General features: G+C 36.6%; 1 protein-coding gene across 9 annotated transcripts in view; it reads right to left on the bottom strand.

Annotated features, from left to right (window-relative positions):
* BGAL17 (beta-galactosidase 17) overlaps positions 1–26,810 on the bottom strand; it is a 271,275-nt gene that overhangs the window by 48,332 nt on the left and 196,133 nt on the right. For all 9 annotated transcript variants that reach the window (XM_089821450.1, XM_089821424.1, XM_089821433.1 and 6 more), the window contains exons 17-18: positions 20,093–20,235; positions 19,861–19,926 (exon numbers count right to left, since the gene is read on the bottom strand). In XM_089821450.1, coding sequence (XP_089677576.1) covers positions 19,861–19,926; positions 20,093–20,235 — 209 coding nt within the window. The remainder of the gene's footprint in view (positions 1–19,860; positions 19,927–20,092; positions 20,236–26,810) is intronic.

Genomic DNA, 26,810 nt, shown 5'->3' with positions numbered 1-26,810 from the left:
CTCATCATACGACTTCCAACTCTACCATACGGCCTGCCTTCACAACCACCGTGTGGACACAGCAATCACCGTACGACTTCCAATTCTACCACATGGCCTCCCCATTGTGTACAATCTACCCAAATACTTGATAAGCATTTTCATAGTACAATGTGTTAGAAGTTTTGACCCAGCTGGGAGGGAAACAAAACATTACAAAAAGCTCAAATGTAATAACCTGACTGGCTCACACTACTATAATGTTGGATAAGATTGTTTTTGTTTTAAAATGTCTTGCAATATTGTGTTTTTTGTCAAAATATATGAATGCTTTGGTGTATATCAAATAGTGGAATATGCAAGTAAATAATTCAACTAATAATGAGAAATATCAAATACTAAACAATCTTGCAATTAATGACTTGCAAATTTATTGCTTCACAAATTGAAAATTACAATTAAATATAAGGGGAAACTGAAATGTTTGATATAATTCGAATTTGCACTAGACTAAACACATTCCACCTTGAGCTTTAAATGACACCAATCACACCCTGTATTGGAAAGGCCCACATCCTTCAGTAGTCACAAACAATGCCAACAATGGCTCCAAAACTGCAGCCCTTTGAATGTCTAAATAATGGCATTGGAACCAAACCCCAAATTTGCAGCAGACTGAACACATTCCACCTTGAGCTTCAAATGACACCAATCACAACCTATTTAGAAAAGACCCACATCCTTTAGTAGTCACAAACAATGCCCAAAAATGGCTCCAAAACTGCAGCCCTTTGAATGCCCACATAATGGCATTAAAACCAGACCCCCAATCAGTTTCTACACACCTAGATTAGTGATTGCAGCAGCTTGGAAAAGCGCCAACAATGGTGTTTGAAAGCTATAGCCGCATGGGGATAAACAAGACACAAATGCTATCCAACACTGCCCAATTTATATCACTAGCAATTAAAAAACCCAATGCCAATATGCAACAAAAATTGGCAATAGAACACAAAGATGTGAAATGCCCAGAAAGTGTCTCTATATAGCAGATGCAATTAGCAATAATACCTCCAATTTCCTTCACAAATTCAGCCAGCTAAAACTCTCTCCTTAGAAACAGTAACAAAAGATAGGAGGAATGACAAATCATATACCTCAGGACAAATTGCCAAGCAATCTTGGAATAATTCTCAGAATTGAATCCACAATACTTCAGCTGTAGATCTCAAACCCTTATACTTCAGCAAGTGCACAAAAATTCAGAACTTTGGAAGTGTCACAAAGACAACAAAGAAAGATAAGATAATCAAATAATCGGATGCTTTTCTCATCAAATGTCCACATATTTATAATCTCCAAATGGCACCAGTTTCCCAAAAGAACTCCATTTAAGAAGTTTCCTCTACACAACATTAAAATATAATAAAGTGTCATTAATATAATTTATTAATTGCTTTTGGCACCAAAAAATGGTCTTGTCCACCATAACTTAATATTCTGACACGCAAGGCCATTGTTTCTTGTTCTCATGATTTAAAACTTTTTGTCCCAGTTCCAACAAGCTATGATATTGAGGTGACCAACAACGTAACCCAACAAAAATAGCAACCTTAACATATTTAGATGAATAATAATAATTCACCCGTCTTGCGAAAACAACTGAAGAAGCATCTAAATCGAAATCTGACAACACCAAAGTGATCCTGATGATGAAAGACAATAATTGTACTTGACGGGGTGACTTACTATAATAGTCACTCCGTCCAAGATCCTTGGAGCCCAAAATAAAATCTGAGAGCATCACCCAACTCCTCTAACTCAACTGAGCTCATCGGAACCAACAGTTTGACTTACTAGAAATAGTAAGTCTCTCAAATGGAGACAAAACAAACCATAGGTTGCTGAAAAGCCTATAACCCCACAATTGAGACCCTCAAATCCCACTATCATCTCACGAGGGTTGCAATGGTGAACTAACCAAGCCAACTGCAACAACCTGCTAAAAATGGGGACATTACATTAGATTGATTCTAAGTCAACAACAATGATTATTCAATGAAAACCATAATTGGGGTGCTTACAACTACCACCGTCATATATTTAGTGCCATCCTATGAGAAACTAATCTAAAATATTCATGTCCTTTTTAAGGATGAATCAATGAGAAAATTCCCCATAATATTAAATTAAATGTCCTACACATGTCTAATTGTTGACAAGGCAAGTTTGATGAACTTGGACATGCTAACACGGAATTGTTTGACTAGTTGAAGATGAGTAGGCACCACCTTAGCTTGCAAATCTTGGAAATTCTCACAACGAATTCATCTCTAACTTAGATTAACTCTTTCGAAACTACCTACTTGCAAATTTCATCTTCATCTTCATAATTCTTGATCTTCGTTCTCATAGTAATCTCTTATTGTTTGGAAATCTTCTCCTTAAATGTCATCTTGTATTGATCTTCTTATGGTAGTTGAGTCCTTCATGTTGATCTTGGATTTCCAAGGATTTCCAAGGGATATCCAAGGTCGTCATACTCTCCCTATTCATTTGTAGAGAAATTCGGTCTTCTATATGCCTTGATCTTGAATTTCTTTCTTTGAACTTATCTTAAATCCTCCTTTAATCAAGCATGAAAACTTCCTTGATCATCATCATTTCTTCATCATCCACGCACCAATCCAGAAAAAAGAAAGAGAATACACTTTGTACCAATGTTACAAATAAAAATGAAATAAAAGTTTGAAGAACATAAAACTATTTCCATGATAAACAATTCTCCAAAGGGATCATGCATCGGAATCAATCATAGATTAGAAATTTGAATTAGATTTGAATTTGCATATTAGGATTAATATAATTAGATTTCAAGACATTGAAAAATCTTATCTTTTCCTTCTGAGTCTGGAAAATTGTATAGAAATTTTGAAATCCTGTGCAATCCTTGATACAAATCTGGAAAACTGTTAAATTTTCTGATAAAATTTGCTCAAATTTGGTTAATATTTGCATTGACATATAAACTTTGCCTACAATCTGACTTGAAATCGGTCTTTTCTGATCTTAGATTCACATCCATCAGATGGAAATTTGTTTTTATTTTCTCTTATATTTTATTTGATTCTGCACTTTCATCTAGGAATTCACCCTTTGACTTGCTCATTATTTGCACTTGTTGTAGTTCGCATTTTTATCTGCCCTGATTTCATGTGATTTAGCATTTGAACACTTGAATTTGCCACTTCTTTTCTTGTATTTGCTCCTTGATCTGGAAATTCGCTAGGATCAGATTTCTATTCGTCTTGATCTGATCTTTGATCTTCCTTAGTTCTGATCAGAGTTTTGTTCTAATCTTAATCTGGATTTCACCTTTACTTGCTGAAAATCTGCTCCGAATGATGGAAATCTGCACTTATCTTGATAAAGTTCACCTTGTTTCTGGTAATTTTCCTTCAATCTGCTTTTAATTTGATCTGTTTTGGAATTTTTCCTTTTCAGTACTGGTCTAAATCATCTTTATCGGCTGAAAATTCACTTTGATCTGCTCTGAGTGATGGTTTAATGACATTTCCTTTATTTCTCTTTTATATGGGACTTCACTTCGAAATTATTTTTCATCATAAATGGTCAACCTCATTAGTGCTGGATTTTCAAACTTACATTTTCTTTTACTTAAGTGAGCTAGCCTTATGGGATGAATTATTTCCTTCATAAATTTTTTAACTTCCTTTATTTTATCAAGGACTAGTGAACTTAATGAGTAGTTCCAAACTTTAGAGGCATATGCAAAAGCTAGTTCCGGATTCAAGGTCAATGTGACCCATTAGTTCTGCACTCAAGGTCGATGTGATCAATTAGTTCCAGAATCAAGAAAGCATTTTGAACTTAATCCTTGGATTTGATTTTTCAATTCAAAATGAAATTAGGAATTCCATGTCTCAAATAAGGCATTTTGGAAATTCAATGTTGGAATTCATATTTTCATACTTGATTGCACATCTTTTGAATGTGCCCATTTTTCTGCTTGTCGTACAAATTTTAGATTTTCAAATTCATTCATACCTTGGGTGGAATTCACTAGTGCTGAGGATTTTCGAGGGCGAAATTTCTGTTAGACAAGGAATTCTTGATGCCTTTCCTCATTCTATACTTAGAATATTAAATTTCAGATCTGGAATTCCTCTTTTAATCATGGATTTTCCTCTTTAATTTTGGAATTCATATTTCAAACAAGTATATTTTAAAATAATCATTATCTCAATTTATTCAAGGATCAAAGAGGAACCTTGACCTAGAGGCAGATTTCTTGAAGGATACCCTCCTCAAACTCGGACTTTGTCATTGACGTTCAATCCTTGGAGAATTTCGTCGTCCTAAATCACAACCTAGAAATTCCTAGCTTGAGTCACCCATTTTCTAAGAGCTAGGAGACTAAGAAACCCAAAAAATGTTGTAAAGCTAAGGATAACTAAGAAAATCACTAAGCTACTAAGCAAAAAAAGGGGATCCCCAACACAACACATAGGCACATAAAAGCTCGAGCTCCTGGAACATATTAATCAATATGCTCAAGTCATTGGTGCTGTTTTCATGATAGTGATGAACAAAACATCAAGTGACATTTGAAAGGTATGGAATTAAGTAAGCAGTGGGTACCTCATGAATAAACAACTTGTGAGGACACAACACATTCAAGTTCACCATAGGACTATCCTCTTGTCTTTCTTCAATGTGTTTTGTAGTACAGAGAACGCAATTAACAATAGTATGGCAAATTAAATACATAGTTAGGAATGATACTTTTCTATATAATAATTTGACTGATTTGATTGATGCTCCCTCATTCTATGAATGAGAAAGTCATGTTCACTTATAGATACATAATGTTTCACTGTTTCTTCTTTATTTATTTATTATAAAATTTAGTGTACTAAAGGCCTATCAACACTGTCTTAATTTTTAGTATGTTAAAATTTCTTATTTTGAAATATTTAGATCAGATTATTAGTATATTTTGTATTTACAATATATAATTTAAAATTTAAAATATATTTATATTTTAATAATTCTTAATTTATGTAAGCAATATTTTGTCATTAATTGTTTGTAGAGTTTTTAAACCTAATATTTTGAATTTCTCACCCTTGCTGATCTTCATCCAAATTTTATTGTTGCCAAACAAAAACATGAGCTCAAACCTTATGACATAGCTTGTCATAATCTGCAAAATTTGTTGTAGGCTTTCCCTTTTGTGCCAATGATTATTTTATCAGTTTTAAACTTGTGATGGTCAGAATTTTCTGACTCGAGGAATTATAGTTCAGTCATTAAGTTTGGTTCCTCCAGCAGAAGAAGGTTTTGAATATTTTCTATTTTAGACTTCACTAGTTTGACATCTTTCACAAGCATAATAGCTAATGCACTAGATTAAACACCATTGAGACAAGTCATCTTCTCAATCTATCTGCTCTTTATGTGCATCACAAACAGATACGGAAATCACAACTATGATGTTTATGCCCTTACATGGGAGTGAAACTCCTAACACAGGCATTGACCTTAAATGGGACCGAAAATGTGAACAAGTTCAATAAATTCGTATTCATGTTGACTGTATTACTTTTTATGAACACGTCTATAATCTTGGCAACTTCGTTATGTCTTCTTTTAATGCTAAAAACATGCTCAAACTACTGTTGCAGACCATAATTTTAGCCTTAATGTTCCCTAAAACATTTACCACCTCATCCCTTCTATTTCTACTCAATTTCTAGGTACATGTAATAACCCAAACCCAGTTTGACACAATTCCTTATTACTCGCAAGTCTTTTATTTAGTCAAACAGTTGCCATACATGCTGATTTTAGTTGCCAGAATGCAACCATGGTTGAATCTATCAATTGACTGCTTGTTTTTATTGCTCACAAGTAGAAAAAAATCAGACCATCAAGTAGAAATGACTGTTATCAGTATGAATTAGAAGTAATATGAGATGCACAGATTAGATCCTGACATATCAACAACTTTAAGGCTTATACCCAATTGCATCTCTTTTAACTTCATATGAGAGGAATAACTCAATTCAACCTGAGCCAGATAAGTAATTACATTAGAGGAATATGTACCTGTTTCATTTCCCAAGCTGTGAGACTATAAGCAGAAGATATAGACTACAGTATGATGTCCATGGAAACTGTGTTTACCCTCGTGGGGTAACAGAGATTAGTTGCATACAGGAAGTAAAGTATTTAACACAGAACATAAAGAGAACACAATAGCATTATATTCATTAATTGGTTACCATATACAAATGTATTCCATACAACCATGTCCCGATCAAAAGGAAGAATGAATACATATAGTGGCCAAGGGGATGCGAGGTGAACCATCACATCCATGTAATTCCCTTGGGTAGACCATCTAACTACCCAATTTCAAGCCAACATCATCCACCTCAAAAGAAAAGGTCGTCACTTGACGACTTACAAAATTGGAGACAACTATTAAGTTCACCAAAAACATAAACTAAGAGAAAGGAGGGTGCATCACTAAAGTGTCCAATATCCTCCGCAACTTAGAGACTTGATCCGTGCGAATAAGAAAATCTTTTTGTGTCCTCAAATTGATCTCCACAGCTTCCTTCAGCAAAAGTGCTCCCTCCATAGCCTGTGCTTCCATCTATGCATAGGCTGTCCTACTCACCATCACTTTGGCTCTGGCCTCCTCTAACTCATTTTCAGCCCTTTCCTTTTCCTATAAGAGCATTGCTCGCTCTACTGCCCAATCCATCTGCTGCTTAGCCAACTGACTAACTCCTCTTGAGACATTGTCTCAAGCTCTCTAGACCTCTCAGCCGCCACTCTATTGACCTCCACACATCACTAAGAATAGTAAGCACCTTTATACATCGCTACTACCTCGTGGTCAAGCCTCTCTATAATGTTGCTGCTCGGTCCCAACTCTCATTCGATGGCTCAGTCTACCATCATTTCGGGGGTCTCAATTGCTGGCCACCCTCTTGCCTCAAAGTAAGATCAAAAACGTTCAGGGCATCTCCTCTGTATGTAGGCTAGAACCAACTGTAATTCCTTCATTTTGGACATTGTATTATGTCCAATTACTCGATCCATCTCCAAGACACCCTCTAGAATTTTCAGGTGTGTCAGTTGTCTCTCAATATCCAAACCATAGTCTATCTTGTCCTCTTCTGCCAGTTCAACCTCCATTCCTCCTATTGCAACTATTTCCACCTCTGTTGTGACATACGCATCACCTAGCGCATCCTCGGACTGTGGAATTCCCATATCATGTGGTCCTGCAATCACTGGTGTTCTAACCAAAACATCTTCCCTTCTCAAGGATTGAATGGAGGGTACTACTTCTATAGGAGCAAGTCGAAACTCCTGTCGTAAAATGTGCTAGTACGGTCCATCACCTGGATGTCCACTACCTCTGGTTGTGCCATATGCACCAATTCAGTCAATAAAGTGGAATCAATAGTTACCACGACTTCGTATCAATCACCTCCAGCTTGACCTGTGGTTCCAATGATGTACTCCCTTCTATCTTCGGGATGTCCATTGCTTCACCCTTTTCATGCATATTTGTTTCTCCTCTTGCTAGGACCATATCAATCACAACAATGTCGGCTTGATCCTGAACTAGGGTTGTATCACCTTCCTGGGGTACAAGCTGACTTTCCTTCTCAAGGACTTCCACCGAGGATGTCACTTCTATAATTTTTGTTCCCATCTCTGCAGGAACTATCTATGTCATCACTATTGCTTCCGCCTTTGGAACTATGGAAACCATCGTAGTAGTTGTCACTGATGGTAGCGTCATATCAATTTGTCCTCTCATTTGGCCAAATGGTAAAATAGAAGGCATGGTAGTGGTAGGCACTAAGTGTGTCGAAGTGGGTAACAAAAGGGGTGTGAAAAATGGTCAACTGCCTTTGTTTCGTCGTCCTCGTCCTCTGCTAGAGTATTGTCCCCCTGTGAAACACTCACACTACTCTCCATGGTATCCTCCCTTCTGTTGTCTGTGTCACCATAAGTGTCCACCTCTTGTCTCACCCACTTTTGCCCAACCATTGTTTCGCCAATATCCAAATGTCGCCAGTAAGATATTAGAGGCTCCCCTAGTGCAAACTTGCCCTTGGGCGGTACTTCCAACACATCGACAGGAATTTGGTAGAGTGCAGCTTCCAAGAACAACCCAATGGCATGGTGAGGCATATAAAAAGTACGATGTTGCAATGACATTAGCTCGTACATTCTATCCACCAATAGGGATGCCCAGTCATAAACCAATCCGTTCATGATACCATTCATAAAAACTATTTGTAGCAAAGCAATGTCCAAGGCTCGACTTCCTTCCGTCAGTTGACTCTTCAATATGTCAAGGATATAGCGCCACAACACTTCTTTGATAAATTTGCATCTCATTCCTATGTTCCTTGTGCCCTCTACTACAGAGTCGAACTCTATGGGGGTGAGTTCTCAAGCAACCATCTTGATCCAATGCTCTTTCCATTGATGTGAGAGCTTGTGATTTTTATTTCTACTTTGTGTCCTCCCCGCCCTGGGATACCAAAAACCCTCGTGAATGTATGGCTTTGAAAGAGACAATGATAGGATGCTTCCCATAGTGAAATGAGTTGCTCCTGCTATGGCTGTCATATGCTTGAATCATCACGCAAAGGATATGCTCAAACAAACAAATAGAGAATACTGACATCTGAATGGCCTAATGCACTTGTGCCTATTGCAATATTTGCCTTACCATGTCTATGTCGAGTGTTTCCTACCACCATCATTGGCATTCAAGCCCATTAAGTCCCTCAAATTGAACTGTGAGGTGTTTAACTTTTTCTTTTTGGGAAGGTTACTAATGCTTGGGACAGATCTTCTTAATACTGGAAGTTGCTTCTTGCATTTGGCCTGTAACTCAAATGCCGGAGGATAAAAATCTTGCGTTCTTGTCCATGCTCGAACTGTCGGCTTCCAACTGATCTTTCCAACACCTCCTCTTGCTTGCAAGATGCATAACAACAATTTCTCATTTTGTCTTTATGTGAAAACAGCTAGGGCTTGAGATCACAAATGATAATGACTGTGTCTCAACACTCCCTCCTTCGATAGCTGCTCTTATCTTCTACTCGGAAGCTTTTCTTCCAATTATGACTTTGTTTAACAGCAACCCCAAACTTTTATATTAGACTCCTACAGTTAGTGTTCATCGTATTTGTATCCAAGGCAAGTTTGATGTGCTTCTGCAAGGGGCTATTCTTTGTTTTGGAATTCTTTGTGATTTTCGTGGGGACTCACTTGTGGGTGATCTCCTTCTATTGGCCTTTCCATGATTTTCTACTTTATGCAATCCTCTCTATATTGTCCCCGAGTGAAATGAATGACATTATTGTAGGGACTTTGAGCTTTGTAACCGCAAAAGTTTTTTTCTTTCCCATGGGTCTTGTTGGTCTTGTCTTTTTTGTGAAATTACCCATGCATTTTCGGGTGATCCTGGCTTCCTTACCTTTAATGGTAGACTTTTAACTTCAATCCATTGACCACGTCAAAGATTCCTCTGCCATCTAGTGTCCATAACTTCACGGCCCCATTAGATGCAACTTCTCGAACTTTATAGGGACCTAGCCATTTCACTTTAAATTTGCCAGGCTTAATTTCATTTCTCCCATTAAACTTTAATACCAACTGACCCAGTGTAGACTTCATCTGTCAGAGGTGTTTATTGTGCCAGATTTTCCTCCGTAGTTGCACCACATCCGTAGCTCACTAGGTCATCGCCCTTTTCTGGCATAAAGCCTCTCCAAAACTCTCTATGTCACCAAGTTTATTATCAATAGCTATTCATAGGCTAGGAACCATGAATTCAATAGGTACCACCACCTCTTGTTTGTACATGAGAGGGAAAAGTGTTTGTCCTATGATCACCTTATAGGAGGTACGATAGGCCCACAACACCGAAGGTAATTTCTCTTTCCAGTCTTCACCTTTAATTCCACAAGACTTATAAATAACTCCCACCAAAATTTCATTAGTTGCTTCCACCTAGCCGTTTTCTTGAGGATAATATGGACTCGACAACGTATGGAAGATTTTGAATTCAAAGGTTAGTAGTTTAATGACATGATTGACAAAATGACAACCTCTATCACTCGTCAACTCAATCGGGATGACATAACTTAAAATTTGTTCATAAATGAACTTTGCAGTGTTTAGTGTTGAGTTATCTACCAGTGCTTGCGCTTAAACCCATTTTGTTAAGTACTCAATGGCCACTACAATATACCTACATCATCAAGCATGACTAGCCTATAGAGGTCTGACAAAATCCAGCCCCGATCTTTCAATAGCTCCTGGGCATGCAAAGGGTTGAGTGGCATAAAGTCCCTCTTAAGAGGTTTTCTTGTTCATTGGCAAGTATCCCATCCGACAAACCATTCTTTCACATCATTGTACAAAGTTGCCCACCATATACCTACCAATAGTACCTTTCTTCTTATCGTATCGAGACACATATGTCCTCCTATCGGTCCTTTGTGGGCTTCTCGAAGCGCACTTGGTACTTCTTCCTCCATGACGCATCACCTCACCACTTCGTCTAAACCAATTTTATATAATAGTTTCTTTATTAGTTGGAAAGTCTTACTTCCGAGGACAAACTTTCTTAGTCCACCTGGAGGCATGTCCCAGGGAAATTGGGTTGTAGAGAGATACTCCCTGATACTTGTATACCACTTAGGGAGTATGACAATATGAAATAGATGCATGTCTAGAAAGTCATCATTTATTCCAACAGGAGGCTCAGTAGACTTAACACGTGATACTTGGTCGACGATTACATGAATATATCCTAGCCGTACAATGCTCTTGAATGTAAACTCTTGAAGTATTAGAAGCCATCGGCTCACCCTTCCTTGAATAATGGGTTTATTGACCAGGTACATGAGGGCCTGTTGGTCCACATAAAAAGTGAATGGCGTCGCCAATATGTAGTGCCTAAATTTCTACATAGAATAGACCATTCCAAGGGCCTCCCATTTTGTGGTGTTGTAATTCTTCTCAGCATTTGACAACAAGCTACTTGCAAAATATATGGGGCGATCCTGTTTGTGCGCTAAGCCAAGGTGACCCCAATGGCATAATTTGACATGACCACGTGCACATGAAATTCTTTATCCCAATTAGGGAACACCAAAATAGTTCCTAACAACCTTGATTTAAGTTCCTCGAAGGCCTCCCCTTGTTCCTTCTCCCAAATGTACGACTCCCACTACCTCATGAGCCTGTCCAACGAAAATGAAATTTGTGCAAAGATTTTGATGAACTGGAGGCAGTATTTGACGTGGCCGAGGAAAGATTTGACGCCAGTCACATCCGTAGGAGCCTCCATTTCTACTATCACCCACACTTTATCGAGATCTGTTTTCAATCTTGCTTGCCATACTATGTGCCCAAGAAACTTCCCTTTTGGGACCATAAACCGATATGTCTTTGGGTTAAGTGCCAAACGAGCTCGGCGACACCATTCCATGCATTCCCCTAAGGCAATAATATGCTTGTCCTCCCCACTAAATATGGACTAGTGGTCCAAGAATGCTTTAAAGTTTCCCGTGGACATCTTGTTGAAGATGTGTAGAATGATGCATTGGAAGGTTGTTGATGCATTATAGAGGCCAAAGGGCATCTTATTGCATGCATATAAACCATCCTCCACCATGAAGGTCATTTTCAAATTTGTCTTCCTCCGCAATGGATATCTAGTTATATCCAAAAAACCAATCCATAAACAAATAAATCTCATGCCTTGCTACTTCCTCCATAATGTTGTTAGTGAACGGAATGGGGAACAGGTTCTTAACAAGGTCACCGAGAGACGGGGAGACTTTGAGGTCTCCGGTACTGGTACTGGTACTGGTACCGGTACGGCAATTTTTCAAATAGGAGACGGGGGTACTTGGAGACGGCAATTTTTTTAATTTTTTAAAAAAAAAAAAAAAAATTTAATAGTTTAAACTTAAAGAGTCTAATACTAAAAGTAAATACAAAATTTCAAAATTTCAAAATAGTAATACCGTAAGACTAAAAGACTAAAGTAAATAATAAATTAATAATACTAGTGTTGTCACATTAAAAATTAAAATAGATTCATAGAGTCAAACTGTCAAAGATTATAATAATAATAAGCGGTCAGATATAGAAGTATATTACTGAAATAGATTTTAGAACCTGACAAATTGGCATTGCTACAAAAAATTTGTGAAAATTATTGAATTATTCAACATTGATGCATGCATAGAGACACACTTAGGATTTCTATTTTCTAACTAAGATTTAGGATTGCTTAGTTTAAAAGGGAGTAAATCATTTTGTAATAGTGTTTTTTTTCCAGTTACACAGATTCAACTAACAAAGATTCCTATATTGGTACTAGGATATTGCCAACAGCAGATAAACAGGTACGAATAACAAATACGACTTATACATCAAATTGAAACATGATATCCTCTTGAAAAAACAGAAAAATGGGACCAAATACATTCATGTTAACATACATAAAACCTCTAGTCTATCACTGTTATCGCTGAGTCTTTATCAGCAAATAGATGCTTGGTTTTCATGAGGAATAATACTATTATCAAGCATTTGCATATCAGATTTCTGTAACATATGTAATACTATCTTCTAATGCACTAACAACAGTTTTTGCACCCTAATTCCTCAGCCGCATAAATTTATGTGATTTGGGATCTTTACTGCAATCCTGTACAGCTTCCAATATGTTGTCTTAGACTTGTATCGTGTTCTTGTAGGTGACGTACATCACCAAGCAGTTGTTACAGAATTCATATAGTACCTTAGATTTTTGCATTAAAAACATTTAAATGAGGGCTAAAATATATAAAATTATTTAATATTATATTTTACATTCATATTTTATTAGGAGACTTCGGGGAGACTTCACTTTTTAGATTAGGAGACGGGGAGACTTCAGGAGACTTCGTCATGAAGTCTCCAACCTTTTTTGAGGTCTCCGGAGACGCGAAAAGTCTCCGAGACGCGTCTCGGTCTCCGAGACGCCACTTTTAGGGGGGAGACGGGTCTCCTGGTAACCATGGTTCTTAATAGTTATTGCATTAAGACATCAGAAATCCACACAAATCTGGTTCACTACCTTCTTTAAGGAGATCACATCGGATGAAACCCACTCACTCATCTCCACCCGAGAGATAATACCTACCTCCAACATCTATTGAATTTTAGCTTCTACCCTTGTATAATTCTTGTTCATCCTATATGTCGTTTTCCGCTCAGGTTGGGCTCCAAGTTCCAAAAGAATTTGGTGTATGCATAACTCCAGAGGTACACCCTTCAAATCCTTGTAGGTCTAGGAGAAGACGTTTTTGTACTCCGTAAATTTTTTGAATGTCGTTGTCTTTAGTACTGGATTCCAATCATCCTTCATCAGGATGTTTTTTGGGTTTTGCTTGTCTTCGAGATTTATCTCCTTTAGCTTAGCCTCTTTCTATCATATGGTTCATCCTTGCAGAACTGATGGGCAAGACTCTCCTCAACTTGTGCCTCGCCTTCCTTGTATTCTTTCTATTCCTGAGGGAACTCGTTCGAAGCTTCGTTTATCTCAAGCACATTACATGACGGAGAGAATAGTTCATAATCACTCATTTGCCAATGGAATAGGCCATCCATAGAATCTGTATCATCCTCCAACTCTAATACCCCTTCGTCATTGGGCTCCATACTCCTTTTCCCTTTGTCTCCTTAGTCGTCAAATTTCAAATATAAGGAATATGCCATTTCCTCTCCCACCATTTGTATTTTGCAGTCCATTGCAAACTTTTTTCCCCCCTTCTCGAATTACAAGGTAATTTTCTTCCAAATATGATTTGCCTTAGCTATTACTAATCACCCTCTCCCCAGAATGGCATCATATCCCTTCCACTTGAGAGGGATTACTACGAAGTCTAATGTGAAGGGTTGTGTCCTGATTGTTACTTGTTGCACCATTAACGTTCTGAGGGGTTTGATGCCATGTTGGTTAGCCCCCAATAAGTTGAACATTGGTAGCTAGAATGTCGATTTGCCCAAACTTTTCCAAGTCTCTCCGAGTAGGACATTTACCCTTGACCCACCGTCAATAATTGTGTTCATCAACACAACAGCCAAGATGCCCATCTACACTACTATTGGGTTTTGTCAGTAGTAGAATCGCCAAGAACTTCTGTCCGTCCCAATGTACTCATTGGGATGGTTAGGCTGTTGAACAAGGCCACTTTTAAATGTGACATCATTTCCAATAGGTCCTAGATTTTCACCGATATGTCCAATTGCATCATCTGCCTTAGGATATATTGTTTTGTTATGGCTTGAGTAGAACCAGAGGTATTCTTGAGGTCCCTTTGGGCTTGTACTTCCTTCTCAATCTTGGGTTTCACCTCAAGTACCCTTTCTTTCTCCATGCAAGGGTCAAGATACATAGCCTTCTTTGCTTGTTCTAATGTAATTTCCAGGATTTCTTCCTTCGTATCCCTTGTTTCCACATCCATGAGGTTGCAACAAGACTTCAGGTAGTTGGCCTCCTCATGGTCCCTCGATCTACACCACTTACACAGTTTTTGTGGATTTTCCTCTTGGCAATCCTGGGTAAAGTGTCCCCACTAGTTGAAATTTTTGCATTGTATCATTGGCCTTCCCTTTGCATCATACTGGATCTGTCGGAAGTTGTTAAAGTTATTTCCTCTGCCTCCCCATTAATTAATTTTGTAGCTGCTAGATGATGCAATATTATTATTATTTTGTTGGCCGCCCACTCTAGATGTGGAAGGTTGTTCCTATGTGAACAACACTTCTACGTTTCTGACCCTCAAATTATAGGGGCATTCTTTGGTGGAATGTCCCGCAAATTGGCACATGTTGCAAAAGGATTTTTTTGGGCAAGACCCTTTTGTGTGTCTGGCTTCCTTGCAGTCTGTACGCCATACCTCATCCTCCTCAGTCTTGATCCTCCTTTCATTGCCTTCAGTTCCTTCATCGTCCTCTGGAGGTCTTTTTGTAAGGCATGCACTTTCTTACTTGATTCCTCCTTGCTACTTTCCTCTGAGTACTCATTGTCCTAGGACTTAATTTTCTTGGAAGTCTTACATTCTCTTTCCAAGTCCATTGCACGGTTATATGCATTATTGTACGACGTGGGTAGTACAATCTTCATATTCTTTCAGAGGGAAGTTTTTAGTCCTTCGATGAACCACCATTTCTTCAATTCATCGGCTGGGCAGATTCCATTTTCTCCATTAATTCCTTTAGTCGTCGCCCATAGGCTCTAACAAACTCATTCTTTCTGTGTTTTGCACTATATATCTCAGCAAGGATATCATTGTCATCTCTTAGTAGTTTGAATCTCGTTTCAAATTGTTTCTTCACTGCCACCCATGTTATGAAACCAATTTTATCCACATCAGAATACTAGTTATTGGCTCCTTCCCTTGATGTGGCAAAAAATTGTTTGATCCACTCATCCCAATCGGTGATGCCATTAGCAGTCCATATGGTTTCACAAGTTCAGCAATGGGGGATTGGATCCTCCTTCGCATGGCCCGTGAACTTGGGCAATTTTTGTTTGTTCCTAGCGACGACTACTAATTGTGCCACCTGTTGTACAACCGGTGGTGTTGCCAACTGCGTCAGTGCATTACACTGCGCACCCACGTTACATTGTGGTGTGATAGGTTATGAAAATAGGTTTGTTCGATTATCAAACTGTACTCGTTTGTATGGTGTATGAGGGACAAAGTGGCCACCCTGCGTTCGTGTTCCTTCATAACCTTGAGCAGCGTCGGTACCTTCTTCACTCATGTCCAGATTCTCTACCCATGGTGTACGAAAATTTAGAAATTCTTCCATCTTTTCCTCAATCAAATTCAACTTTTGTCATGTCTGCTCTAGTAAATTCTTCATACTTCTTGGTTGTGGATGGTTAGGCAAACTGTGCTCTCTGTTCAATGTAGGCACCGTGGTCACCCTCTATGACCCCACCATGGTACCCTTCAACGAGTTGCCTCAACCTTTACCTTTGCTTGACTTGTTGTCTATGGATCAAAGCTTGATGTGTGGCGTGGACATCATCATTGTTTTGTTTTCTATTTCTATTCTTATTCAATTGATTTGGCATCAATTCTTAAAAACACATTATAAATAACAAGAACACTTTTATTTATATAGTCTCTGTACATCATGGGTCGTCCATGCAACCATTACAGAGTTTTAGTGCTCTTTTCACTCACTCTATTTATATTCCCACAACATAGGGCTCATGGGTTAGACCTTCGTTGGGTTTCACTGCAATCCTCCGATTACTAATGGTTATGTTCTAGAAAGTTCTTGAGAGTTTGTTGCCTACACTGCTCTCTCTACTTCCTCCCTTTGCCTCGCTTGTGCCAGGAACGTTTGTGCGAATAGTCGAGAGAACTGATGCAATAATTGGTTTGCAGTGGGACTCACATTCAACACGTCCCAAACAGTGTCCTTGAGAACCTGTTCATGTACGCTTCTCTCCATCCAAAAGTTTCAATACCCATGGGGAACAAAATGTGGAAATTTACTGTCAGTTCATGGTCCCCTTCATACAACTCGATCACTTCGTTGTTGTTAGTCCTCACAATCTCCAAGATAGGTATTCCCATTTATTCTATTCTTTGTATGTCATTGTTTTTGTCACTCTTCCCAAATTCACAATAAGCAACAATGCCAAATTTTTACCCTCGCAGGGTAACAAAGACTAGTTGCATAGAGGAAGTAAATTATTTAACATGGAATGTAAAGAGAACACAATAGTATTATATTCATTGATTGGTTACCATACACAAATGTATTCTGTGGAACCATATCCTAATCAAAAGGAAGAATGCATACATATAGTGTCCGAGGGGGTGTGAGGCGAACCGGCGCATCCGTGTTAACTCCCTCGAGTAGACCAACTGCCTAACTACCCAATTTCCCAACAACAAACTATAGTTCTTATGGAAGATTGCTTCGACGACATACGTTGAAACCAAAACATTCTTCCACGCAGCTCAAGGTGTTATGAAGCTCATCACACAATGATACATAAAGGTAAATTATATTAAAGAAGGTTTTGCAATGAACTCATGGGATACATTCTCCGAACCCACAACAACTCTCTTTGCAGTGAAGCTTGAAACTTGCACTATGGTAAAGATGCTGCCTTGTCTACTCCCACAATACATTTACACAAACTGAAGAATACCTTGTCAACTTCAATTAATAGAAAATTCCAATGCTGACAACAAATGCATGCTCTCCTCTGTAATAAAGAAGTAGTTGAGATCAATCATTGTCAAGAACCTCACAGCACAAACCTTGTTTGCTAGGTTGTTCCAAATGAACATCCTGTGCCTCACTAGAAACGCGCATGCAATGGACAAAGGGCCTTGTAATACAAACATTCCCATTCAATACAACATAATCAAAACTTCCAAAAGTCTAAAAATGTATATCAAGATCTAGGTATCAAATCCACCACTGAATATTCAATTGTTCATACCATAGTCTGCAAACTCTCTGAGTACTCCCCGAGTTGCTGAGTACTCTCCACTTTTTTTGTTGGGCGAGTACTCTCAAGATTAACTCACGTTTTTACAGACAACAAAATCTAGGGGCAAAAAACGTTGATGCAGGTTATATGCTTGTTAGAATGTGTTTTTTCATATGCTGTTTTTGCTATAAAACCATGCATTTTCTCTTTCAGGATGTCAATTTTTAATTTAATACATTTTGTAATTGATTTTTACAAATAAAATATGTTTTTCTACGAGAATTTCATATTTAGTTCTTTCTATGTTGTTGAGTTTTTGCCGAGTTTTCTCCGGATTTTTGCTGATTTAAATTTTTTGGGTGTGCCGAGTACTCTCCGAGTCCGAGTTTGCAAACTATGGTTAATACCAATTGAAAAGTTATTTAAAGTGTGGCTAAAATTTATTAATATCTTCAAACTGCAGCTTTAATATATCAAGGACTAATACATCCCCGGGAATTATATAATTTGCCCAAAGTATATAAATTATTAATCATAGGATTCTCATACAATTGGAATGCATATCATCTGGAGAAAGATGTAAGAGTTACTTTGCTTAATTGTTTTAATTGTCACCTTTAATTTTTTTATCTTAAGATTAACTTAATTAAGCATATTAGGCATATAATAATTATCATAATTATTAAATGCACTTCTTTAGGGTTTCTTCAATCTCCTTTTATAAGAATTGATCTCGTTGTATTTTATTTGTTCCCTCTCTGAGTAATAAAATTCTATCATATTTCCAGAGCACTTTTGTGTTTTCTGGAATTCTTCATATAACAAGTGATCTGAATGCAAGTGATTTTGCGCTTGTGCAAATTCATCTTTGTGAATTATATCATGGTATCAGAGTGCTCCGAATGACAAAACTTCAGAAGTACGCCTTGATACCATGATAGAATTCATAAAAGATGACTTCCCACAAGCCCAAAATCACCTGCATGCATAATAACCTGTTACATGAAGAGACCTGAAAAATACAAAAGTACTCTAGAAATATGAGATATTTTGGACTTGTAGGAATTCATCCTTTATGATTTCTATCAAAGAATACATATTATTGAATACATAAACTGATTTTCTGATTAAAGATGATAGTCTCCAAGTAAATAGATAATATCACAAAAGCAAAACACCTCACGTCAAAATATTAATATTAAATAATCTCAGCGACCTGAAACCAAATATGAATACTTGCTAAACTCCAATAAATATATTACATTCATTTGTGAGAAATATCAGTCCCACAATAATTTAAAAGATGTCTAAATAAATATGATTCCTCGATTTGACGAACTCTATCATGCTCCAAATTTCTCACCCTGAACATTGTAAAATTTCATTAATGAACATGCTGAAGAAGCTTCTGATCTTTCCCAGCTCCATCTAGGTCAGATCTTCCGATGACAAAAATGGCCTTCCTAGGTTTCCATCCCCAGACAAATTTAAAGATAACTCTCAAATTAATAAGAGTAATTATCAATCCCGAATCTTTAACTTCTCCACTACCAAGAACCATTAAATAATATTAATTTTCAGATTCAATCTCGTACACTGACATTATTAGTCCACAACACAACTTCCAAAAGTTTTAGTAAATAATTATTAAATATTTATCATTTGATAAAAATATTAAATAATGAAATATAACTCTTTTTTAGACTTCAGAAGTTAATTTATTTTCCCAACCCTTGCAAATGGGAACATTACAGTATATCTACCTCTGGCACCTTTGTTGAATTGTCCAGACTCTATACTTTATGCCAAGAGTTCTCTCAAACTGCAAGACCTTTCAAGCACCAATAGCTCTGTCTCTAATACCAAAGTTCAAAGATGTAAACAAAGAAAGAATGAAGAGAAACCAAAATTCACACTACTAAGAATTTTGTGGTTATTATCTTATAAACAGCCTAGCTTCTTTTAAAATGAGTAATGTAAGAAAATCTAGAAATATGAGAAAAGTGTCATAATCTATACTTGACTATAATTGTTGATAGTATGAACCCAGATAGGCAGCTTATTGTCTCACTCTAATATCAACCATATTTTCTTTTCCTAGCATTGAAGTTGTCATTTCCATGCATTAGAAATTTATTTCAAAAATCGATCAACGTAACATGCTCTATGAACATCTATTAGTACAACAATAGATTTTTACTAAATGATTAGAGTCACTGTACCATAATCAAAAGAATAGGTATATTTTAGATGATCTTAGGTGAAGTAAGTGCACATACCAACTCATTAACTCCATAATTAAGTAATGGAGCCGGGATATAAAGGTTGCATTGGGGTCCCCTTGACTGAAAATGAGAACACATTAGATAATAAAAGAAATAGATATTCAATTATCTCAACATATAAGCACAATGATTGAAAACATTTAGTTTCAATTTTGCTTGTAATCCATGCGTATAATCAAAACTGGAAATTTGAAATACAAATAGAAGGTGTTAGGTGTTTCCATACAGGCCAAAACCGTCCAAGATTGAAACCATTGACGAAGGCCACACCCTTTATCCATCCCCGAAATGAAATATATGTATCTTTAATATCATGAGGTGGGATAATGTTCAAGTAACCACTGAAAAATGTTGGCACATTGAGATTTTCTGTATCATCAACCAAAAATTAATTGAATTTTTTCTTTTCAAAATCAACCATCAATAGACAATTGAAATTTGAAACAAGTAATACATAGAAACATCTGAAATTTTGTAAAGTGGAATGACAAGAGAAATATAAAATAGCCACTTCTGCTTTCTTGGATGTAAAGGTATCCCCATTCAGATTAATGTGGTAGACTGTAGAACAAATCTCTCTCTCATACCTCCCGAAAACAGTAGTATAATGCATTAAAAGATTACTCAAACTTAACTATTGTATACAACTGGAGCACAAATATTTGTTTAACTCACAAAATCATGAGATTTCCTTAGGTCATCAAAGGTAGGAAAGGAGGCCCGGCCTTTCTAAATCCAACCTTTTAGATGAGAAGTGGATGTTTACAAGGGAAGGTTATAGTCATTGACAAATATTGGTAACGTCAAAAAACCAATTTGCAAATTTAATGAACTTCAAATAATGATTTATATTCAATTATTACTTTAGTCCGAATAGGCCAACTAAAGATAAGGACCTTTGAAACTGATCCCACTATTTGAATCACCATATTGAATTATCATAGCAAAGCAAAAGATATCCTTGGGCAAGCTAGGGATGGAGTCTTTCAAGATTTAATTCTTTGATTCATTTTGATTTATGTATTGAATGCAAGAAAGGATATTGATAGTCAATCAAAAACCATGGTGATGCTTCAAGGTTTTCTGGTAGTGAGTTGAAAATTTAATACATGGAAGAAAAAATTGTTTAAGGCAACTAGCAAATTATTGTTAGTAAAATGAAGGGAGGCACAGCCCCATTTTAGACTATTAAATAGATTATTTAAGAGATCAAAGGTTTGCTTGTTGATGTCAGTTTTGTGACCACTCCAACATGCAAAATAAAATACTGAATATCCTATCCTCTCTTGAACAAGGAAACCTTGTATGCTAAAAAATACAACAATTGTGCGATCAAACAAGGTATACATTGCAAACTAGTGACTTTGTGTAGGATATAATTGTAATCGCCAAACGAACTTAAGCTATTCATCCATCAACATCAACTTTCTAATGTGAATGATTTGGTGATTTGAGCACATCAACTTTTACTAATGCAATAAAGTGCAAAAGGAGTTAGGTTTAGGAATATAAGCTACTCCATCTCTAACTCTACAAATGAAAGATACTATTGATGTTGTGGTGAAACTATACCAATCGTTGCTTCACCAACTTAAACAACCACGCAGGACAAGGTGCAATTTTCTCAGGGTAAATAAATGATATTCAAATTCCTAACATTCACTCAAAGACACAATTTTGGTGCAATCCAAACGAACATTCCTAATTGAAGTTAAGTGTTTGCAATGAGTTCAAACTAACCTTGTATTGTTACTTGCAATTAACAAGTACCAAAATGTATGAACATAAGTATCACTACAATTAACCTACAATAATATCTCTCATTCAACTACTGAAAAACTTCTACTTCTATCTGACATTAACAAATACTATTCTAAGTGAAAAGTATGAAACCATGCAACACACCTAAATAATAGAACTATCCATTATGAAATCAACAATGCATCTACAATTACTTTGGCAGCATTTTAGCAACAACTTCACCAAATCCCTCTTGAAAAATTGAAAGAGGACTAATGGACAACCAGATTCATTCAAGATTACAACCGCAATAATTCTAAGCAACCCTAATTAAGGATTTTCTATAATGATCCTTTCATAAAATAAATAAGATATTAAAATTTTGTTTATTCGACCAATTGATTTAGTATATCTTGGGTCCATTTCTATTTAATTTATTTGTACGTGTTTGTCATGTCATCTGTCGACACTTGGTTTATCACTCGATGAGGTATATATGCAGTGTAACACGGGGACGCATCCCCCCCCAAAATTGGGCCGTCTCGGAGACAACGACGTCCTCAGGACGAAGAGACAACATCTCGGTGTTTCGAGCGACACCACTTAGAGTGCCAATGCCGCTGGAGACGGCAAGACGTCTCCGAGATGGCTAGAGGTCTCCAAGATAGGGGAGACGTCTCCGAGTGTGGGGGTGCAGGGGGATGCCAAGGAGTCTCCTTCATTGAGGGGGGACGCTAAGGAGTCTCCTTCATTGCGGGAGGACGCCAAGAAGTCACCTTCATTGATTTTGCATTTTGATTTGAATTCTTGGAGACTTGTAGTTTTTGTTTGCATTATATATTTATTTTGATATCATGATTCATGGCGCATGATACTTATTGTAATCATCTTTATGTCACGACTCATATGATCATTGATTACTATTAGATAGTAGAATCTAGATACTCATACTATTGATCTGAACGCTGATATATAGAGTCTAGACTAATATTTATTATTTGCTGATGTTCAATGTTCAATGTTCAATGTTCATTGTTTGTTTGTCATTTGATCATGAATCATGATGTTCCAATTGAAAACTTTAATGCAATGTTCAATGTTTAAGTTTTTTACATCTTTGTATCTTATATTGTATAATTGTAGTACATCTTTTCATAACTAGCATTTTAAGTACCATATGTATAGTATATACACCTTTGTTCCTTCCGCCACCCCAGCATCCCCCGCCGCCGTCCCCCTGTTGTCCCCCTGCCGTCCCCAAATCAAGGCCCCTCTGTCCCCCCGTCTCCCAGGGCGGTGTAACTATGTATATATGTTTGTTGGGCTGTGCAACTTGATTTATTTTATTTGTATTACGAACTCCATTGGGAGTTCTACTTGTCTGCCATTTCGGAAGTGAAAGATCTTCCCTATTTGGCTGTGCATTTTCGGTGGGTTTCAGTCCTACCCTACTCTGGTTGTTATTATACTTTACTTGGATTTGGCAAGTCTAAGCACCATCTATAAGTATTCTTGTTCACTTGCATATATTGGTGTTTGGCAAACATTCTGTGTATTTGGCATTAAATTTAATGTCTTATTCTACATCTAGTTCTGGAGACATCAATCTTAATTCTCCACTTTCAGCAAATCCCTCCCCCCTCTCCACCAATGGCGTGCTAGCCATGCATAAGCCATTCATCTAACAATCTATCTAGACCACACGGCAGCTCAACTCCATACAACCATCCACCATATGGGTTGTTGGTTTCCAAAACCACACATTGGAAATCCGAGAGCTTGCCAATTCTCCAACAGGATTTCCCAATTAGTTCTGGCCAATGAATGAGAATCATGTTGATTCCCGTGCACTTTAGGCTTCGCTACACCTAGGCGGGTAAACCTTCGCTCCAAACCTGATCACCTGATCCGAAGCTTTTCTGTAGCAAATTTAAGCTTTGTGAGTTCTCTGGTTAGCAAGGTCCTCAAACTTGGTCAAAACGAAATTGAATGTTGAGTCTTTAAAATGGTTCATTGCTTTGTATAATGTTATCAAATAATTGATTTGATGTTTGTAAGAAGGAAGATAAAGATTTCAAGACTTCAAATATAAACCCAATCATAATACTTCAATGATTCAAAAGACTAGAGCCTTTGCTTATTCAAGCAACAGAGTAAACTACAATGAAGATTTTCACATACAACTTTATAAATTTCTACACACTTAAACTATAAATAATTTAATAATCAAGATGCGACAAATCAAGTATATATAGAAAAGTGATGAGAATCAAAATCGGATAGGAATTGGTAAGGCCAACTCGAATCGGCCATGAATCAAAATCGAATTGGCTATGATCAACAAATTTAAAAAACCCTTGAAATTTAGAGATTTTAACAATTTAAAACATATTTCATGCACCTTTATTACATATAACTTAAACACACTATAACATCATCAAATAGAATCTAACATACATAAACAAGGAACATAAATGATAAATCCATCGCATATGTAAAATATAAATTTTAGCTTAAGTAAATAGAATTCATAGGATCATAATGAGTCACGACATACATATATAGAATTATAAATGTTGTCAAATCATAAATGTATGTAAGATGAAGATCCATGAAACATATGTCTATATGTAAACAAAATGAAAAGACAAGCCTATTTGCTGTAGCTCTAGCTCAAGTCTATCCCTCACCTTTCCTCTCATTTTGTCATACTCAACAAATAAAAGGCCTTTTAGAGTTATAAAAGTGAAATGTGAAAAAAATCATTAAAACAATTGGCCGTTTTTTAGTTTTTATTCCCGTTTTTCTCCAACCGATTCATGTGATTCACGGTGATTCATGCCAAGAACTCATCGATTCGATTCACCAATTCACAAAAAATCACCTAGCTTGAATCGAACTGCCAAATCGTGTAAATCGCCGCGATTCTCGTTACTATGATATATAGTATATATGCAATTTTAAACTAGTCCAAATTACAGTTTAACTCCTAAGGTAGGGAGACAAACATGATATAAACACGAAAACAATTTAATATTTCACTATATGTATAATGATCGAGTTTAAAATGCCATAAATGACCCTATCCACTTATCTAACATTTAAATTGTTTATGGAATTTTAAAGATGATTATAAAGGACGAATCAACTGTAGTTTAAATCTCCATTCTTATTAAATAAATAAGATAGGGTATTTTATTTTTTATTAAAATAAAATAGTTGAATTCATATTACAAAGCCATGCTTTAAGCTCCTTATTCTTGACAAATATTCTTCTTCTAATTCTTTTTGTCAAATATCTCCTATTGTTTTACAAAATAAGGTTTTCAATATTTATACAATACATATAGGAAAAATACTCTTCAACAAGTCATATTGGTTAGTCACGACTTTATGCCTTTCAACAAATCACTTTTAATTCTTTAATAATGTTATTGGCAGACGTTTTAATCTTGGTAGGCATAGGTCAATTACTTTCCAAAACCATTGCGATGTTCATATTTAAAATATGTTTATTGCCAATGATGTTTTTTATTGCCAATGTTCATTTTTAACTTATTTGTATAATTATCCTTAGAAATACTTGAAGGTTGTGAGCTGCTTATTCCTTGCTGTTCGAATCATGTTGGAGTCTTGGCTACGCTTATATCCTTAATATCACGGCTCGATTTATTTCTTCAAAGCTTGGCTCTGGCATAGTAAAACGAAATTGCTATTGGTGAAGGATAAGGCTACCACTTTGATCATTGATTAAGCATGTTCTTTGTTGTATGTGGTACTAGCTGATTATGGACGCTGATAGAGTGATTGACACATAGTTTTCTGTATGTCGGAATCCCATCCAAATTTCGTCTTGTTTCCATCATTAGGCAGTTACTTAAACTGTTATGCAACTTCTAATGACAGACAACCACATCCAACTATTTCGAATTGAAGAGACATGCATGAATATACTGAAGGAGATTGCTTTGAAAAGAACTTGATTATATTTTTTGATTCTCAATTGTATCATTGCTTCTATCTGATATGATTGCCCCATTCATCACTGACTGACGTGGAAGCATCCTTTCCTACTTGCTACATCATCCCTTATTTTACATGGTTGTTGTTGTATGCAATTTATCTGAATACATCATCGTATGTCTCATACTCTCGGTGCTTTTTACTTCATATTCCTTTACTCATCTTATTGGTCTCCTTTTGTGCTGGTGATAAATTCCCTTCAATGTCTCTCAAAATTTATCGTGGCTTCCTGAACTCGAAGATACTCTCGCATAGATATAACTACACCCAGAATCACACCATATGGGTGCAATCGTTGTCAACAATTATCCTATGTCATTCCTAACAACCATTTCAAAGACGTTCATGCTTCGAAATTATTCTCAGTGCATTGACTCGGCAATGGGATTCTCAGTGCATTGACACGACAATGGGCTACGTCTGCAGGTTCTCAACATCTTGTTCTTGCATTGTTTAATAATTCACCCTCAAAGTTATGAGTTCAAACATTACATATGATTGTCTCTAAATAGAAGAACATGACAATAATTTATATCAACTCAAGACTATAGAGATTATTCTCGATCTCAGTATGAGGATTTAGTCCCCAACAAAACATGAACTCTAAAACTCGAATTCTTCTCTAAATGATGAAATGACACCAAAAAAGGTTAACAACAACACAAGAGGGCTTCCTCCAAAAAATAGATCTCCTGACTATAGGCAAAGCATTTAACTCCATAAATCTTTTAAATATCAATTATCCACCAACATATCAAATTCTTGATATAAGCATAATCACTAACATTATCTTCATTCTCATTAGTATTTCTCAATTCTCAAAGTTGTGATCCTATAGATTAGATTATATGATCTTTATGACTGTCCCAATCATCTTCAAGATTCAGAGTCATATACTAGATTATAAAATTTGGCCTCATGAATATGTCAAGTTACTTAAGTGGATATGGATCAAATTTGGAAAAACAAGTCAAGTCTTTCAATTTCAAATGCCTTAGATTCTTTTGTCCAAAACATTACTTAGCTGAAATGGAGGCCCAAAATTTTGAAAATTTGGGCTCCATCATGGGCATCATTCCTTCAACTTCCATACAACCATTCACCATCCGGTCACATCTACCCAGTTGCACTAAATGCCAATTCATATTACAATATGACATGCTTAGCATTCCCACCATACA

The sequence above is a fragment of the Cupressus sempervirens genome, chromosome 1 (assembly GCF_028749045.1).
Source record: "Cupressus sempervirens isolate cs-2001-9-10 chromosome 1, ASM2874904v1, whole genome shotgun sequence".
Classification (NCBI taxonomy): Eukaryota; Viridiplantae; Streptophyta; class Pinopsida; order Cupressales; family Cupressaceae; genus Cupressus; species Cupressus sempervirens.
The sequence above is the reverse complement of the archived record's forward strand: the minus strand, read 5'-3'. Positions and strand labels throughout refer to the sequence as shown.